This window comes from Stomoxys calcitrans, chromosome 3 (genome assembly GCF_963082655.1).
Source record: "Stomoxys calcitrans chromosome 3, idStoCalc2.1, whole genome shotgun sequence".
NCBI classification, from domain to species: domain Eukaryota; kingdom Metazoa; phylum Arthropoda; class Insecta; order Diptera; family Muscidae; genus Stomoxys; species Stomoxys calcitrans.
The window spans coordinates 102,907,966-102,929,124 of record NC_081554.1 but is presented as its reverse complement, the minus strand read 5'-3'; the positions used below and the strand labels follow the sequence as shown (position 1 = coordinate 102,929,124).

The window sequence follows — 21,159 nt, the reverse complement described above, 5'->3', positions numbered from 1 at the left end:
CTCAAGATGTTGTCATTAATTTCAGGATTTAAAACGCCCTTTTCTGCTTTGATTAATGAGTTCATTTAATTTTTTTGGACAGTTGTATATAATTTTTCTTTGTCAAAATAAAAAGAAACATTAGAAAAAGCAACAGTCAAACTAATAAAACTCTTTTCCAATGGTATTTATATATTATTGTATTTATTTACTCAAACATCTTGACATCCCCTTTAAGCTTATGAATTTAAAAATTCATTAGTATTTCCGAGCTGAATTTTGTCACCTAGAATATATAGAATGAAAAAACAACAACTTAACACTAGAAAGAGCAAATCTCTTTTTGCACATATTTTGCCTAGCTGGCCAAAATGTCTAAAATGTGCAGCTGCAAAACTTATTAAATTTAAATTTGATGTTTTTATTAATCTTTTCACTCAGAGGACATGACTTAAAGAGACTGTTCATATGATTTTTGTTATATTTCTTTGTTTTAGTGTATTAACGGTACTGTCGTTACCCTGCAAACATTTTCTATCGTGCGAGATACTAAATCTGCACTCAAGGAAGCTGAAAACAACCGTAGGCGACATCATTTTTTACTCTTATTAGTGCATCGGTACGGGAGAAAACGTGCCACTTTGCGATATATACCCATGAGTGACCAAATAGGGACTACAAAAAGTTTAAAATTCGATTATCAACGTTATTCATAAAAATGAATATTCTTTTTTGGCGAATGTTTTTTGTACCTATTAGAGTGAAGCTTGTTTTTGTTTCTCTAATTTATTTCTTTTTCAAATCGAGATTAATAGACGAAGATTTTATTTGCAATGATTCTACCTGACTGGAATTTGAACAGCCAACCTTATGATTGTGAGGGGTATGCTATCCCTCTGTGCTATAGAGGGCTAAGTAAACATACAAACTCTTGTGTGGGGTTTTTTGAGTAAGGCGTCCTAAACAACTACAAAAAAATCTATTTTCAAATTTGTAACAATAACAGTTATTAATGAGAAACTTATTAGCGAAACATGAATGATAGAATTCCGATAGTAATGAATTTTGTTATTTTTTATCATGAAATCTCTAAACTATCATACAAAAGGACCTAAAAAGTTACTATTCTGGGAGGGAGTGAGAAATTCACTTCCAACACATATATTTATTCAGTTTAATTTTGATTTTGTGGGATTTGATATGATTTTGTAGGGATAAACCACATTTTCGTTTTTTCTAAAAATAGAATTGGATTATTGTGGTGATCAATTGCTAATAAAGGGTGATTTTTTTGAGGTTAGGATTTTCATGCATTAGTATTTGACAGATCACGTGGGATTTCAGACATGGTGTCAAAGAGAAAGATGCTCAGTATGCTTTGACATTTCATCATGAATAGACTTACTAACGAGCAACGCTTGCAAATCATTGAATTTTATTACCAAAATCAGTGTTCGGTTCGAAATGTGTTCATTCACCGTAACGTTGCGTCCAACAGCATCTTTGAAAAAATACGGTCCAATGATTCCACCAGCGTACAAACCACACCAAACAGTGCATTTTTCGGGATGCATGGGCAGTTCTTGAACGGCTTCTGGTTGCTCTTCACTCCAAATGCGGCAATTTTGCTTATTTACGTAGCCATTCAACCAGAAATGAGCCTCATCGCTGAACAAAATTTGTCAAAATTTGAACACATTTCGAACCGAACACTGATTTTGGTAATAAAATTCAATGATTTGCAAGCGTTGCTCGTTAGTAAGTCTATTCATGATGAAATGTCAAAGCATACTGAGCATCTTTCTCTTTGACACCATGTCTGAAATCCCACGTGATCTGTCAAATACTAATGCATGAAAATCCTAACATCAAAAAAATCACCCTTTATATAAATCGTATTTTTTTTTTTCCGGGAAGAAGTGTTGCTTAATAAACTGCATTGAACCATACTTTGCACGTAAGTTCAACGTCATAACAGTAGTCAACCTGGGGGCTTTATAAGTCATGTCGGTTGATCGGTACATATGGCTGCTATATCCAAATATGAACCGATATGGTCCATTTTCAATCACCAACGACCTACACCAAAAAGAAGTATCTGTGCAAAATTTTAACCTAATTGCTTTTTTCTCTTAAAATTCATTCACTGGTAATTTTTCGTTGGATTGACTCCATTGACCACCAGTGTCCTCTCAGGGGCACACTTTGCTACTGACAAGGCATCTAACATATATTCTCGAATAAAGCATATTTGTGTTTCTCAATTACAATAGTTAATTAGTTGTGAAAAGAAAATAATTTTATCAATGCTACTTTTAATTCGATAGTGAAAGGGATAAAACCTAAAAAATAAATAAATAATTTATGAAGTAAAAACTACATAAAAAACTCTTACTAGTCATTTTGACTGATTTGGTTTTTCTAGTGTTTATTAATAACAATAAAATCGAACTTTGCAAAATTGGTTTTAAACCCTGAAAAAAGTTTGATGTTCCTTGATAAAACGAGCTATGCATAATAGAAATAACATCCATTTGCACTCCAATATAGTTGAGCATCGATAATCCGGATATTTCGGGGCTAGAAGCGTTTATCGGATAATTAAGGTAAAATGTTTTACTCGTTTTTACATTACATACATAATTTTTTGTTTCATTTATTTGATGAAATTTTTTCCTTGTAGATTTTTTTAATTAGGGGATAGGATTTATGAATATACCTATACCCCACAACTTTATTTTATAGGACATTTGGTTTTTGTACAAGCATAAATAAAATAAAACTAAAATGATGTAATGCCTACATAAGCCGTTTGTACTGCACATCATAATTACAGCTTATGCCAAAATCGGTACATCGATTTCTTTCCTTTCTTTGACTTTTTTAATTTTCCAAACTTGTTACAATTTTATTTTGGACAGAATGTGCTTTACAATATCTGTCTTGTAATGATTACACATTTCTGTGTAAACGGTAATCGATAGACGCCAATCATCAAAAAAATCAAATGATTATTACAATTTTAATCATTACTTAACACAATGTCGTTAGTGTATTTTCTTCTTACCTGAAGATATGTATTTTTTGTTAATGTTTTTTTATTCGAGTTTAATTAATTAAAATAAAAATATTTCATATTCGTTTTTAATTCCATGTAACTGATTCACGGATAATCGATAATAAACTGTAACTAAATTTCTGGAAATCACAGAAGACTTTAAGAACTGTTGATTTGTGCTACCCGAAAAGGAAATCGTTCACTTCAAAGAATTGTTTTATCCACTTTTTAATGGCAAGTCATACATATTCTTATTCTCTTTGTTTCGATCGCTGTTGAGGCAGCAACGAATGAACATGCACAGTGGTATACGCATCGTTTTTCTGTTTTTATTTTAAAAACAATAATTTTTATTGATTAAGCGTTTGGAAGATATAAAGAATGATGAATTTTTCATTGTTTTTTGTTTATTTTTGCAAAACATCAACCGTTGAGTACAAAAAATATATTTTTTCGTTTTCATTGAGGTCTTCGCTGTTGTAAACTAAGCATAGACAATTTATGTGTAGTATATATTACTGCGGAGGCCACCGTAGAGCAGAGGTTAGCATGTCCGTCTATGACGCTGAACGCCTAGGTTTAAATCCCGGCAGGACCACCAGAAATATTTTAAACGGTGGTTATCCCCTCCTAATGCTGGCGACATTTGTGAGGTACTTTGCCAAGTAAAAACTTCTCCCCAAATAGGTGTCGCTCCGCAGCACGCCGTTCGGACTCGGCTATAAAAAGGAGGTCCCTTATCATTGAGCTTAAAATTGAATCGGACAGCACTCATTGATTTGTGAGAAGTTCGCCCCAGTTCCTATATGGAATGTTCATGGGCAAATTTGCATTTGCATATATTACTGCTAAAATTTAAAAATCCTTAAAAAGGATTTCAATAACGTATTTTGTTTATCACTTGTAGTTGCACTGAATGTACTGCATCCGTTCACTGCCGCTGCCAAAAACATAATAAATATTATTTAGAATTGCAGCTCAATTTTCTTTCCTTAATAGGTCAGTGTTGTAAATATTGGGTATTAAGCAAATAGGTTCTATTGTCTTATTATTGACAAATGTTTTATACTATATCATTAAATATTAGTTTTAGCATTTTTGAATTTTTAAAACAATAATACGCAATTTTAAGGAACTGCTAAAACAATTTTTTTTTAGAAAAACTAATAGCACTTTTCATAGTCGTTTAATTTACTTTCCGTTAATAATATATTTTTAATAATTTCAGTTGCATTCGTCAATTTTGAGCCAAAACGATTTATTTTGCTTTTGACCGCAATAGGTACTTTATTCATTTTTCGTTCCGAGTTATTCGTAACGATGAATAAGTAACATCCGCATAATGGCAAACGATAAAGTATTTGTGCATGTATTAAATTATTTGCTGGTGTGATAGCTTTACTGCTAGCGACACTTAAAGGCATTCACCTTATGTAATCAGGCGTGTAATGTTCCCTACAAGAGTGCTGTCGGTCTGCGACAAGACGTTCGGATTCGGCAATTAAAAGGAGGTCCTTTAACATTGAGCTTCAACTTTGGACAGAGAGAAATCTCCCCGCTGTTCCTTAATGGAACAGGTTGTTGCCTTAATAGGCAACAACCATTAAAGTACTTGTAAATTGCAATTTTTTTTTTAAAAACATCCCTTTAGGGACAAGAGATTTCTCTTTTTTCAATGACTACTGTCCGATTCCAGTTTATAGCTCAATGATAAGCGACCTCGTGTTTGTAGCTTAGCTCGAACAGTGTGCCGCTCAGCAAAACAAAAATGTTCAGAAGTTTAACATGACTGATCTCACAAATGTCGGCAGTATTCATGAAAACATATCCACCGCAGAAAATTTTTCTGGTTGAAACCCATGCATTCTGTCGTAAGCTTCCCTATCAAAGACCTGAAAATACCAATTTTGTTTGTTATGTGATCCAAACATTTGAGCGATATGAAAGAACAAAAATATATATACATATATATGTATGAATATATACACACGTAGTCCATAAAGTCTGCGTTCATGTGACAATTTCTTTTTAATGATTGAAAGACAAAATAAAATAAATAAAGTTAAGTTTTGTTGTATATGTTGTTTTTTTATATTTCTTAAATTAGAAAACAATAACAAAAATACAAGTTTGCTTTTGCGTTTTTGTTTTTTGTGACAACCAAAAAGTCTGCGTTCACTTTGTTTACTTCGAAAGTACCGTTACTTTTTATGATGCTTGTTCTTATATTTGATCAGTTTCAGTTCATTATCATAACAAGTGATAGTTACACGTGTTTTTTTTTTAAATTAATAAATTTGGTAACATGGAAACTAAAGAAAGGAAATCTGAAAGAAAAATAAGTATTAAATTGTGGAAAGAAGGACAAAGCTTTAGAAATATTGGTGGAACAGTTGGAAAAACGTATTCTTCTGTCCAGCGCGTAATTAATAATTACAAAGATACCGGCATTATAACTTCAAAGTCTCGGCCTGGGCGTCCAAAAAAATTATCCGTTAGAGAAGAGCGCAAAGTGATTAATATGGCAAGCAACAACCCTCGTATAACATCAACCAAAATTGTTAAAAATATTAAAAAAAATGTTTAAAAAAAGCATCTGTGCCGAAACTGCCGGAAAAATATTACATAGAGCTGGATTTCATGGAAGAGTTGCTAGAAGAAAGCCGTATATTTCAATCATAAACAGACAAAAGCAGATTGCATTCGCTAGTACTTTCCTGAATTCTGGAAACAAATTATTTTCTCCGACGAGAGCAATTCTGTATTTTTGGCATTAAAGGCCGGCAAATAGTGTGGCGCAAGTCCAGGACTGAGCTGGAAAAACAAAATTTAGTTAGAACGGTGAAGCACGGTGGTGGTGGAGTTATGGTGTGGGGGTGTATGGCTGCTACTGGAGTGGGTCAATTAGAATTTATTGAGTCCAAAATGGATAAATGGGGTTATCTCAATATTGTGAAAAAAATGAAACCAAGTGCTGCTAAACTAGGGTTAGCAACGACATTTTGGTTCCAACAAGATAACGATCCAAAGCATACATCGGAGGTTTTTAGGCTTTGGCTTCTATATAACACTCCAAAGCAGCTTAAAACACCACCCCAATCACCAGATCTCAACCCCATTGAGCATCTTTGGCATCTACTGGAGAAAAAGAAAAAATACGTCAGCACGTTATAACCAGCAAGAAGATGTTACGAAGTGTCATGCAGGCAGAATGGGCGAAAATAACATCTGAGGAAACAGAGAAGTTGGTTAACTCCATGCCAAATAGACTAAGTGCAGTCTTAAAACAACGTGGCTATCCTACCAAATATTAGGAATGTGTTAATATGTTTTTATTTTGTGTTTAAATAACTCTTTTGTTTTTTTTTAATTACTGAACGCAGACTTTCTGGTGCTTATATTTAATTGTTATCATATTTAAATCGCTCTAGAGTGAAACTTAGAATTTTGTTTTTTAATGTTAGGAATATGAAGAAAAAATATATGTAAAAGAGTTGATTTGATTTATAATTTTATTTTGTGTTCTTTAACCAATCATAAAAGATTGTTAGGTGAACGCAGACTTTATGGGCTATGTGTATATGTTTTTAACCGCTATTCTACGGCGTAAAATTTACCAGATATTCTATGGCGTCAAATAAACGTTAAAAAATGGCGTCAAATATACGTTAAAACTTTAAAAACATTTTTTTTATAGATATGGATTTTTAGGACATTTTTAATGGAGTGGAATAAAATTAACACAAGAAGTCTATTTTTAAAATTTTCACTCTTTTATATGGTATAATTTCAACTATTTGTCTGTTTCTCCTACATATGAAATTCGCTAAGATATCAAAACACAAGACATGATGCCTTCAAACTTTTCTTAGCGTCTTACGCGTCTTACCAATCTGTCTATTTTGATTGTTAAGGTGCATTATGCCCGCCAACACTCAACCACATACCGGCCAGGTGCGTCCATGAATTTATAAAGACCCGTATAAACCGATCCACAGGTTAACTTGTTGAGATCAGATTTTAATATACACATTTAAATGAAAACAGACAGAATTCGACAGCAACAGTTTCCATGTCAAGTCATGACACGAATTATTTCCCTTTTTTAAATGCAATCACATAAAAAACCAATAATAATTCTCCTGGAATATGGACCACATAGGAATTTTTTTTATATAAAAGTTAGGAAAACTATGCCCATATTTAAATTCTTGAAAAAAAAAAAAATTTTTTGAATAATAATAATTTTCGTATTCATTAAATTATACCACTTAGGTTGGGTTGAAAAGAGGGTGCAGATATTAATCCGCCCCATGCCACTATGGACATACACCTAAGCCAGTAAAAGGCTTGTTGTGCGCTCTAAATACTAAAAAAGCTGGTTCGGATCCTAACCCCTTAGAAGTGTTATAACATCGTTTGCGTTGCATAAGGGTTCAAATCCCTCCTCAGTCAGCATCCGTAATAGGTCATTTATGGTGGTCATCAAAGGGAGTGGCGATAAAATGCCCCCCTGTGGATGACCTTGTGCCACTTTCTCACTAGTATTTATGTCATGGGACTCATAATTTGTTCACCTGTTTCTTAGCATATGGTACGAAGGATTCTTCTATTTTATGCACAACCTCGTGCAGGGCGATCAGATCCAGGTGACTTAAATGGTTTGAAGCTCCTTAAGGATTCCTTCACCATTAATTCCGTAATTAAAAACCTTCGACTGACCTCATTATTTCAAGATTCCGGTGTCTCCGTGAGTCCCGGAGTATCTTGTGGCAAATGGGTTATCATCAAAAGCCTGAACATGTCCTCCGTTGTCTCTGCTCTCATTCCCATGTCGTCTGCTAAAGTTTCAGTTTGGACATGAGTTTTTAAGAGAAACTTTTTTATCTTGGCGGCGTCACTTCATATTCGACCTGTTAGCAGGTAATCTTACTGTATTCCTTGAGCCATGTGTAATACACATCCCAATACTTATCGAAGAAGTAAGGCCTTCGAAAGACCTTACCTTATCGAAGAAGTAAGGTCTTCGAAAGACCTTACTACACTGGTAAGGTCTTCGAAAGACCTTACCAGTGTAGTCGTAATCCTGTTGATATTTTCGTCAATGTCTTCTATGCTTGGACAGTCTTAATTATCTTACCCAAGTCTTCTTCGAGTAGTCTTCCGAATTTCGTCCAGTTGGTAAAGTAATGTAGCGATGGTCAGAGAAAGAGGTTCACTGGTGATCCTTCAATTCTGAACATCATCGGTTAGATTTTCCGAAAATATTGTCACATTTAATACCTCCTCCCTAATTTTATTAACAAAGGTAGCGGTGTTACTTCAAGAACTCTGCCGGGGCTTGGCCCCACTTATTAGTGTTGGTACTACCCCACGAAATGTGGTGAGAATTCGCATCCTACCCTATTAGTACCTCGTTTCCTGTCTGTTTTGCTTTCCTCACCAGCCGTTGCAGCTCCGACGTTGGTGGCGGTGTCGGAGAGTCTAAAGGCAGCTAAAGTGATGTCAGGTATGCTACACCGCTTTCCTGTCTCAACACTGTTGCATCCGACGTTGACAAATCTGGGGAAAATATATAATTTAAATTTTTATGACAAGTAACGCAGGACCTCGGCCGAGTACCAGTGTTAGCATAGAATAACTGGTATTGATATGGTTCAGTCCAGAACTTTGTTCCGGGTCATCCATGGCTCCTGAATTAAGGCAATATGAATCATGCCCTTGCTGATTTTCTACATCAGAGTGTGTGTAGAAGTCTCGCTTCGGAGGAGGTTTATATGAATTACCTTAATCATTGGTCCCCCAATATATGGGCATCTTGGAAGTAGGTGATGATTTCATCATCTGCTCCCTGTTCTTTAGACTGTATTGACTTCCATCATCGGGTTCCTGTTCGTTAGGCAGTATTGAGTATCCAGTTTCTGTACTGCCTGATGTTTCACTACTAGGATCTTTGCCTATCTTAGTCTTCAAAATCTTAAGTAAATAGGTTTCTTGGGAGTAGGTGATGTTACTATTGTCGGCACCCTATTCGTTAGGCTGCATTGGGACTGTGGCTGCGCTGCCTAATATTTCAATATTAGGATCTTTACCTATCCTAGTCTTCCGAATCTTAAAGTCGGTGATGTGTCCGTCGTCGGGTCCCTGTTTATTAGGCTTTGTTGGGTCTCTCGCCTTTGCACTGCCTGTTGTTTTAGGATTAGGATACTTGCTTATCCTCGTCTTTCTAATATTGTGAGAGACGGTGATTGTCTTGTCGTCAGCCCGCTGTTTGTTGGTCGGTAGAGAGTCACCTATCATTGCACGGTCTGATATGAGAATTTCTGCCTATCCTAGTCTTCTCAATCTTGAAAAAGAGAGCCTTGCTCTCGTGTGCGCCATGCCTTTAATCTTTTCCAAACTTGTCACAGAGGCTTGCTCAATGCCAACCACAAGGAGTTCCTTCCTCCTTCTCCTCCCTGTGGAAGACTTCCCACTCCTCTGCGACCAAACCTTGGTTTTGCTTGCCCAAAAATCCCAACTTGCGTTTCGTCGAAAATTTACTGCCCTCATCTCTCGATTCGGCTGCTATGACTGTTTCATTGACACTATCGCTGTCTGGTCCGTGCCGGGATTGAAAAGATCCTCGGACCCTGGTTCTACTTGGTTTTCCAGAACCGCTTCCATCATCGGTCAGTATCCCGACATAAGTGGGTTATTAGCTGACCATAATCGTGTGGTTCTTGGGGACTTTAATGCGCATCAAATTTCAAGGCATCTCCCTTAGGTAACGATCAGCGTGGCATGGCTTTGGCATACAGCGGTCAAAAAAAGTATTCATCATTCAATGTTTTTTTTTTAATAAGTCTACAAAAGACAATTGGAATAAAAACATATTAAACTAATGATGCAGTAGTGCTTGTGTGATATATATGTACACAATTTCATTGTTTTTAAAGAAAAAAATAGTATTTATTGGAACAAAAAGGGCCATTTTACAGCTGAACACAAAAAATTAAACAAAAAAAGTATTCATCATTGCAAAAAAACAAAAAAATAAATAACATAATTTAAAAAAATTAATACTTTGTTATTCGACCACCGCGTCTTATAACTTCTTTTAAACGGTTTGACATCGATTGGACTAATTTAGCGGTTATATTTTGGTCTATATTAGTCCATTCCTCCATTATCACCTGTTGCATTTGACTCTTGCTCGAAAAATTGCGCGTTCTCAATTTGCGTTCGAGATGTTCCCAAAGATGTTCAATTGGGTTCAAGTCGGGACTTTGAGGAGGAGTTTTAATGACTTTGGGGCAGTTATACAGCATCCACATCTTGGTATTTAAAGCAGAATGTTTGGGGTCATTATCTTGATAACATTGAAAGTTATTACCAAGCCCAAGTTTTACAGCACTATCTTTTAAATTCCTCTTTAAAATGTCAATGTAATACTTATGATCCATTACTCCATTAATAATTTCAAGATTTCCCGCTCCTGAAGCCGCCATACACCCCCAAACCATTAAACCACCTCCACCATGTTTTACAGTAGCAACTGTGTTTCGTTCTTCAAGCTCTGTATTTGGTTTTCTGTACACTATGACCTTTCCATCGCACCCAAAAAGATTAAACTTGCTCTCGTCTGCAAAAATGACTGTTTTCCAAAATGATTCGGGCTGTTTTACATACATTTTTGCGAAGTTTAGCCTTTTCACTCGGTTTATTTTATTTATAAAGGGCTTCTTACGTGCAGTTCTTCCTCTGTAACTATGCCTTTTGAGTGTATTTCGAATTGTTTGTGTAGTAACTTCCTTCCCTAAATATTCCATAGTGTTTTTACGAAGAATGGTCGCATTTGTCTTCGGAGTTTTCTGAACTTGCCGCACTAGCCAACGCACATCTCCAACTGAAAGTGCTTTTGGTCGACCAGATCTTGGTTTATTGTCAACAGTTTTCGTTTCTGTCCACTTTCTGATGATGGATTGTATAGTAGATCGTGGTCTATTTAATATTTCACTGATAGTTTTTTGAGTTAAACCATTCCTGTGGTGTTTTATTATCAAAACTTTTACCTCATCAGAAACCTCGTTTTGCTTACGACCCATTTTGACAAAAACTATATTTTCAATGAAATTAAATATTTGCTGTCAAGGGCAAAGCCTCCTTTACTAAATAAAACAGAAAAGGGGGATTCCCAAATAATATTTGAATTTGACTTTGATGATAGCACATCAATGATGAATACTTTTTTTGTTCTGTTTTTGGTGTTATTATATAAAATTGCATTTTTTGCGCTAATTAAATTTATTTTTTGAATTTATTTTAAAACATATTACGAAAAATAAACTATTGCATAAAACTGCAGTATTTGTTTACTTTAAATTTTCTTCAATTACCCAAAATAAGTGAATTTATTATCAATTTTGCTAATGATGAATACTTTTTTTGACCGCTGTATCAGATTGAAAGCTCCAAGTTTTGCACGGTGAACGAGGAAGCCTCCACTAGGATTACGAAAGGTGCGGCAGCTCGCCAGACATTTCCATTGCATCCCCTGATCTCCTGAGTGAAGTATCCTGGCAAGCCGTCATCTCTTTGGGGTCAGACCACCTCCCCATAATTCTAACCATCGACCGACCACCCTACTTCATAACCTCTGAGCGCCGGACGTTTATCAATCAGAAGAAGGCCGATTGGGCTGGCTTCAGAGTGTATACCAATCGCCGCTTCAGTGAATTGGCACACCTCTCGGATGTGCTAGTTGCCGAGAGGGGTTTCCGAGACATCATTAACGCAGCAGCCGCTCGATTTATACCATCCGGTCGAATACCCCAAGTGCGGTTCAATTTCCCGGCGCAAGCAGTGGTACTTGCAGATGAGCGTGATGGGATTCGTTGTATGGACCCCACTTACCCCAGAATCAGCGAGCCGAATCTGGAAATAAATAAGGTAGCCAACGAACATAGGCGGAATTTGTGGCTAGAACACTTGGAGCAATGTAAATTAGGCACCGGTTTAGGCAAGCTGTGGTCTACTGTTAAGTAACTCTCGAACCCCGGAAGACGAGATGACAGGACCTCATTCACTTTTGGCGAAGTAGCCGTGACTGATCCAAAGAGATATGCCAGGTTGTTCAACCGTCAATTTATTGTGCATCTCAAGAGTGACAGGGCAAGGAGGAGAGCCATTCGCCGTATACGTGGCGTCCGAGCCGTTGGACAGCCATCATAATTTACCGTGGGCGAAGTTACGAATGTCATCCGTGACGCCAAATCATCCATTTCTACATTGATATTGAAGAATCTGGATTTACCTGGAGTTGAGTACTTTACTACTGTCCTCAACCTGTCTTTGAACGCTCGTATAGTTCCCGATGTCTGGAAAATGCTTTGCATGCCATCACCGCACAAAGTCTTCAAAAATTTTATTTTAATTAAGTCTGTCTTTTTTACGCTGGTCGGCAAATCTAAACTTTTACATTTCATTTTCAACTGTTCCACTTCTTTCGCCTACCGCGAATCCATGGTCTTAATTTTCAGTTTACCGTTTTAGCCGTTTTTTTCTTCACGCACACTATAAGCACAAGAATTTTACAAAATAACTATTTAACTAGTGTGACGCCAATGTATTTTATTTTCGAGATAGAAAATGTTTATCCTACTTCTGCCACTAAAAAATTATAAAAAAAATAATATGTCAACACAGGAATTAATATTAATCAGGAGGCAAAGGTTGGTCCGTGACAATTGCTATGTTATGATCACGATTTTTGTAGTGTTTCAAAAAAGTAAACGTGAAAAACATTGGTTTTGCGATGTGAATCACGAATTTGGAACTGGCCTTTACAAAAAAGGACAGACGGACCACAGGTACAGAAGAGAAATATGTCCAAATGGACATGGTTAAACCGGATCTGGAAAACTTTCTGACTGACATTACTGTCATAGTAGTGGTCAGATCATGTTTTAACGCTACATGCCATACAAATGTATACTTTGTCTACAAATCCCATTTTAAGACCTAAAACTAGGGTTTTGGATAGCGAATTCCCGAAATCCCGGGAATTCCCCCTTTTTTGAAGACAGGAATTCCCGGGAAAACTTTGCATTTTTTCGCGAAAAGGAGATTTAAGAATATGGTCATTCTGACAGACTTTAAAATTTTATTTTAAGAAATTTTAACAATACTTCTCATATCAAATTAAAAAAAAAACTCTCTCGTTTTGAAGGTCGCAGTGGAATAAATAAGTCTAAGTAAACTCTTTTAATGAGGGTTAAAGGATGAAGTTAAACATAGTAGTTGTTGTTGTCGTAGCCACATTTGCAAGTGATGGCGGCGAACCTCTTCAAGCCCTTATAGGTGAGCAAGCTTGTTTCGGTCTATATGACCGGTTGCCGCGGGAACATGATGGCCATTGGTTATTTAAAGGCGCCAATATCTCGCCTTGTCATATTGTGCCTATAACCACTCAGTATTTATGAGAGAGCCGATCAAGAATATACACATATACTTTGTTGGGTCTCAGATAAATATTTTGATGTGTTACAAACGGAATGACGAAATTAGTTTACCCTTCATCCTATGGTAGAGGGTACAAAAAGAAAAAAAAAAAAAAAAATAAGTGGTCTAGGCCGTTAGGTTTTGTACTGAAGTGTTGCAACTATTATTAAAGTAATATCCAGTGCTGAAAATATTTTCTGATATTTACGCCATGGGTAAGCCGAAGATGCTTACCCATGCGCAACGGTGACATTAGATAGACCGACAAAAGTGGAAATTCGATTGAATTCAAAAACAGTCAAACTGATGACAATGTGATGGGAATCAACAGCGAGCATCAACAAATTCAGCGCCATCTATTGGGGGATATAAATTATTTGTATAGTAAAACCAACCCGTGTTTAAACCGATTATCTTGAAATTTAATATAATATTAATATTTAATATCGGAAGGAGGGCAGACCTCCCTCTTATGCGAAAAAACACCACCCAAAATCAAAAGTGGACCGATTGGACAATATGGGTATCACATGAAAGGTATTGGAAAGCAGATAACGAATATGCCATTAAAATTTGAGTCTAAGTATCCATAGGGCCGCCCAAACCCCAAAACTCCCCCTAACAGACATATTGGACGTTAATGTCAATATGGGGGTCAAATGAAAGGTATTCGGGAGTAGCTTACAAATCTGGCATAGAAAATCAGACCAAAAACGCCCTAAATGGCCATATGACCCATCATAACTATATGGGACTCGGTTTGTGTGTTTGTTCCGTAGAATCATAAACGGCTGAACGATTTTTTAAAAATTTTCACAGATTGTGTAGGTTTGTCTGGAAGGAAATATAAGCTATATAAGTTTTAGAAACCGGACCCTCTTCCTTACCCCTAAACCAAAAGTGGACCGAGAGGAACAATATGGGAATCGAATGAAATGTGTTGGCGACTAGAAAACGATTATCGTATTAAAATTTGGGTTCAAGTACCCAGCGGGCTCCCCAACAACAAAACTCCTCTAAACAGATATATTTGAGGTTGTTTTTGCTGTTGGCAGTTTTTTGTGTTCTATCTTTCGTCTGCTTGATTCTGTTGAGTGTCAAGAACTGGAAGTTTGATATCCAATTTTGGAGCCAAGTGTTTGGGGGTTCGCCCTAAATCACCCCTTAAACTGAACTTTATGTCCGACTTTGGCAATATGGAGCTAAAATCAACGGTATTTGGGAGTAAAGAAAGAATTTGATATCTATTTTCAGGGGAAAGTGCCGGGTGCCGCTCCAGCTCCAAAACACCCTCCAAACAGTTCATATTTACCGATAATTCAATTCAATTATTATTCGAATAATAATTGAATTGAATGTTGGAGACTATAGAAGAAGTCATTGTGTAACATTTCAGCCAAATCGAGTAAGAATTTAACACTTTAGGGGCTCAAGAAGTAAAATAGAGAGATCAGTTTATATGGAGAGATCGGTTTATATGGAGAGATCGGTTTATATCAGTCTATAAACCGCTTTGGAACATATTTGACACGAATATTGAAAATCATGGGAGAAGCCGTTGTACAAAATGTAAGCAAAATCGGATAATAATTATGCCCTCTAGAGGCTCAAGAAGTCAAGATCCCAGATCGGTTTAAATGGCAGCTATATCAGGTTATGGATCGACTTGAACCATATTTAACACAATTGTTAGAAGTCATAACAAAACACCTCATCTAAAGTTTCAGCCAAATCGGTTAAGAATTAAGCCCTCTAGTGCCTCAAGAAGTCAAGATTCAAGATCGGTTTATATGGCAGCTATATCAGGTTATGAACCAATTTGAACCATATTTAATACAATTGTTAGAAGTCATAAAAAAAACACCTCATGCAGAGTTTCAGCCAAATCGGTTAAGAATTGCGCCCTCTAGTGGCTCAAGAAGTCAAGTCCCTAGATATTGTAGGTTTATACCGATATGGGGCTCAAAATCCATATTTGAGTCGAAATGTTTGAGGTGTCATCTCTTCCCTAAAACGCACTTCCCATTACCCTTATTTTCAAGAACACTAGATCGAAATTTTTTGCACTCTTACAGTCGGAGGCCGTCCAAAACCCGCAAAATGGATATATAGACCAATTACTACCATATAGATCTCAAACGAAATGCGCTTGAGAGAATAAACTTCTCACACATTAATGATTGCTTTTTGATTTAAGTTTAAACTCAATGATAAGGAACCTTTTTTATAGCCAAGTCCGAACGGCGTATCGCGGTGCGACACCTCTTTTGGGAGAATTTTTACATGATCATGCATGGCACGATACCTCGCAAATGTCGCCAGCATTAAGAGGGGATGACCACCGTTTTAAATTTTGTCCGATGTTCTCGCCAGGATTCGAACGAAGGCTTTTTTATTTAAGTTTATAGATAATAAATACCCTTGCAGACTAATAACAATATATTTACAAAAGTGTTAACCTAAGAATTTAAAAATAATATAATTTTTCATTTTTAAATTTTCTCGATTCTCAGATAGATCTATTATATCCTTCAGTTGATTAAATTGATAACAGGTGCCGAAAAGGATCATTATTGGCATAGTTGGTTCTATAATAAGAAATTTTCAAAAGATCAAAATATCTGGTAGGTCTGATAGGAACGTTAAGGAAAATTCGACTTAAAAGAAAGCAAGAATCTAATTGACCATGAATTGATTTAGTCCAAAACGTATTGTTTAGCATGGTTCTACGACTTTTAAATGTAGGAAGCTTTATAAGATTTAATCGGTACTCATACGAAGAAGGTAATGAACTTCTGTCCCACCCATTTCGACGGAGACAAAATAATAGAAATTGTTTTTGAAACGATTCTACCAAATCAGAATTAATATTGTGGTACGGATCCCATACCACTGAACCGTACTCGAGATTACTTCCGACTAGCGACGTATATAAGTTTTTCGTCCCAGAAAAATCATTAAGTTCTTTACTCCAGCGTTTCATGAAGCCGAGAGCCCCACGCGCTTTGTTTACAACCATTGAGATGTGTTGACGGAAGTATAAGCGTTGATCTAGAAGAAATCCAAGGTCTTTAAAGTTGTAGACTACTTCAAGTTGATTGGAACCCAAAAAGTAGGTAGTTTTAAGAGAGGATATTCTTGAAAATGATATATGTTTGCATTTGGAAATATTATGTTCCATAAAGTTCTGGTTGCACCATTCGTAAAGAGTATCAAGGTCATACTGAAGATAACACTGTTATTCAGAGTCTCTCGTCGATCTGAAGATCTTTACATCATCTGCATACATTAAAATATTCGAATGATTTAAAGTAAAAGGGAGATCGTTTATGAACAAACAAAACAGCATAGGGCCAAGATGACTACCCTGTGGAATACCTGAAGAGACAACAATTGATTTGGAAACTGCTGTACCAAATTTAACTCTTTAAGTACGTCCAGTAAGATATGATCTGATCGACTTTAGTAAAGAGGGACTGAAACCAATAAGGTTCACAGAATGATGTGGTTGACTTTACTAAAATCGGTATAGATAGTATTCGTTTGGTGTTAACTAAAGCCATCGTTGACCAAACAAATACATGCTAAAATATTTGTTATCGTCGATTCCGATTTCCGGAACCCATGTTGGTAGGGAGACAATATAGAAGAGACTTGATGTGAAATAGTGCCAGTTAAAATTTTCTCTAATAACTTCGGAATAGTATTCAAAATTGAAATGCCCCTGTAATAAGAAACATCATTGCGGTTTCCGGCCTTAAATAACGGTCTTATATAAGATTGCTTCCACAATTCCGGCAGATATCCATACTTTAATTAACTGTTGAAAGTGTACAAAAGGGATATGAAAGTTCGAGAGCGCAATGCTTTAAAATGTACAAAGGTATTCCATCAGGACCAGGATTAAAAGTTATCTTCAGTGACCTTAAAATTTCAAGTACTACGTTTTCGCCAATCCCAGACATTTCTATAAAAGCTGAATTGTTGATTGTGTATGGATATGTTCCACATAAATCATAATAATTATCTGAGTAGGAAGTGCTAAAAAAGTCAGTCAGCAATGCCTGAATCGTTATCAGCTACTTAAGCTTTATATCTAAGAAAGTTCAGTAAACTATTACAACGGCGCCTTGAATTCAAAAATTTGTAGAAGGAGTTAGGATTTGATTCAATTGATTTCTAATTTTATTCAAATAACTACCATACGCCAATTTGTTTTTTTTTATTATATTCGCATCTTGTTAATGAATACATCGAAAAGTCAGACGCTGACCCTGAGCGTTTGAACCTTTTATATAATTTATTCTTCTTGTTCTTCAGCCTAGAAAGATTGGATATATTCCATGGAGGACCAGATGCGTTGCAAAAAAGTATTTTTAGGGACAGAATGAGAAATAAAGTCAAGAAGCACATTATAAAAAGTTGATATCATTTCATCGATATCTTTAGATCTGAAAATTTCATTCCAATCAACAGATGAGAGTAGTGAGTTCATTTTGATGTATTCAGTTTAAGCAAAACAGTACACTCTTTCAATTGCCACTTAACTTTAAGAGTGGGATAGGATATAAGTAATTTGAGTGTCGGATGATGTCTATCCTCAGGACTTACAACCGGACCATTTGAACTTAAACATAACTCAGATGGTTAATAAACGAAAACAAGATCGAGTAATTTAGAAAATGAAATATTTATGTAATACATTTGAAAAAGACCAAAATTTAACAATATGCCGATGCATGCATTAGAAATTCCACTTGGTATCACGGGTGTTAAATCATTTGACTCAAACGAATGAATCCAGTTGATTTGAGGAAGATTAAAATCACCAAGAGCGATCAATGTGTCTCTTGGTTGAGATGACTGAAATGCTGACTGGATTTCAGATACGTATTTTAAATAAATATCCTCACATGAAGAGGGTGGGACGTAAGAAAACGAAATAAATATTTAAACATTTTTCAAAAATATCTTTTCCGCTACAAATTCAATATCCAAGGTAGATTCCCCTTTTGTTTTTTCAGAAGTAAATTTAGCACACCACCAGCGTCATATGCGGACATTGTGTAGTGTACCCACTTTTGATCTTCACTGCTTATGCTTTCAACATTCTTTATTCTTACTGTTCAACAAAAGTCAGCATAATTTGCTGTTATTTTCTTTTTGTAGTTCAACAAAATGACTTGAGCCAACGTACATTGACTCCAGCGTAATTTTGTCCTTGATGGTGAAATTAGACTCCAGCGTAATTTTGTCCTTGATGGTGAAATTAGACTCCTTAACTCAAACATTGTCCCATATACCATTCAGTTAGAGCTCCACTTGACTGACCATGAACTTCTTGCCTAACGCAGTGTATATGGCTCAGCCTAAGCAACTGTGTATTGCATTGGCTGATCAATAAATCCATATGTAATTATTTAATAATGGTTATAAATACTCGATGCACATGATCAATAAACAATTAAAGATTGTTCTGACACCAGAAGTGAAACAGTCCTTGCACTAAAGAGCGCAAACTGAATGAAAGCCCAGCTTCTTTGCAAGGCATTTTTGAAAGACGGCAAGGTAAATGTTTCCTGCTTGTGGCGTTATTAAAGCGCCGGCAAACTTTATTAGGCCGGGCCTAATAGACAAAAGAAAGGTTAAAGTTCGCGTTCAACACAACAGGCTACAGTGGCACGAATTCGATATCCACATTTAGGGCGAAGTGTCCCCACCCTAAAAAGATATTAGAGAGTGAGAGAAGGCCCAGCGGAGCGGGCCCGGTTCGTCTAGTATTTTATAAGTTTAAGAATTGCAATTGTAGAATCGACACGGTGATACTATTTTAAAATGCATCAAAATCGAATGAAAAATGCTCCTCTTAAGGGTTCAACGCTCCATATCGGCAGATCGGTATATATGGCAGCTTTATCCAAATATCAAATATGGAAAATGCTTCTTTTATTGACTAAACACTCTCTATCGGGAGATCGGTCTATATGACAGCTATATGCAAATATGGTCCGTTCGGGGCCATATTCGACACAAAGGTGTAATGGTCTACCAAAAGATGGAAAGTGCTCCTTTTATGGGTTCAATACTCTATATGGGGAGATCGTTCTACATGGCAGCTATATCGAAATAGGGTTCGATCTAGGCCACATTTCACAGGAATGGTGAGGAGTCTTACAAAACTCACTGTGTCAAACTTCATCGAAATCAGGTTATAAATGGATCTTTTATGGACTTAATACTCTACATCGAGAGATCGGGCGGTATGTCCATGAGGCAGTTATATCCAAATATGGTCCGATCTTGACCACATTTCACAGGAAATTCATCGAAATAAGCCTCAAGACTTTAAGTCGGGAGATAGGTCTATTTATATATATAACTATAGTCCGATTTTATGAGATCAAAAAGTGAGTTTTATATAAAAAAAAAAACAAGAAATTCAGTTACCAAAATATCTGAAAATTTACAAATGCCTTAATAAATACCCAAAGAGTTATTTATTGAGTAAATACCCAATAAATACCCAAGCATTGGGAATTTGCCCGGTAGAATCCCATCTCTACTAAAGATGGAATGTGGAAGGTTTTTTGACCGACCAACATCAATAACAAATATTTGTGCTAAATTTGGAATTGATAGTTGTATTCGTTCGAAGGATCCGTCTTCAACAGCAGAAACTTGCGAATAGAGTAATGAAGTTAATGTATCGCTATCTTACGAATAGAGTAATGATGTAAATATATATCGCTTCCCAATGCTTTATGATTGGAACGGAAGAATTTTCCGAAAAGAATTTCAAAGAAATTTGCTTACGTGAAATGAAAACGAAATTCCAAACGCCTTTTCAATTTGAGCACTCAATGTAAGAATTCAGTAAAAAGCTCATAACTTTCAATAATGGATATTCCTTCAATATGCGGCCTACATTTCATTTATGCAGCTAAGTAAACTGTACTTCACGTATTTCAGCTGGTATCGGCTGTAAAATTTTGCGGCAAATTAATCCGAATAACTCTAGCAATTTTGAGTCCTTACAGTTTTATAACTGCGGAATTGACAACATGGTGTAATACTGCATGTTTATGACGTGTGAAAAGTGTATACTTATAACATTGTTTTTATTATTAAATACCAAAAATAATCATAAAAAAGTCATTAAAAACTTCAGACCAAAATCTGTGACTTAGGCGTAAACACGATTTTGTTCCATTTCCATTCAGTTTGAATGTTTGAAAATGTGTATCCCCGCACATATAACTATGGACAACGTGTCGGCAGGGGTTATCGTTAACCGATCGCCAAATATTTCGTATTTCGCAAATTGGAACCAAAGGGAAAAAATAGACGTTATGCGTTCCCTTATTTACAAGAAAAACAAAATACTTTTTATGGACACTCTAATGTACATACTACAAAAAATATATCTAAATGAAAAATTTACCTCATCGCGATCCTCCATAGTTTTGCGTGTAAATGTACTGTGCTTGATTTTTTCGGATCTAGACAAGTAATTTATATATATGCGTTTGTCATAGCAAATCGGTCCTGGTTGCAATGCCATTTCAAGAGCGATCTCCTTTTGTCGCTCGATTGCAAGTTTTGGCGGGACCTATTCAAAAATTAAATTAGGTATTGTATGT

General features: G+C 36.0%; 1 protein-coding gene across 5 annotated transcripts in view; it reads right to left on the bottom strand.

Moving 5' to 3' along the window:
* LOC106091953 (tubulin monoglutamylase TTLL4) overlaps positions 1–21,159 on the bottom strand; it is a 179,011-nt gene that overhangs the window by 55,271 nt on the left and 102,581 nt on the right. For all 5 annotated transcript variants that reach the window (XM_059364274.1, XM_059364270.1, XM_059364272.1 and 2 more), the window contains exon 8: positions 20,961–21,128. In XM_059364274.1, the coding sequence (XP_059220257.1) occupies positions 20,961–21,128 (168 nt within the window). The remainder of the gene's footprint in view (positions 1–20,960; positions 21,129–21,159) is intronic.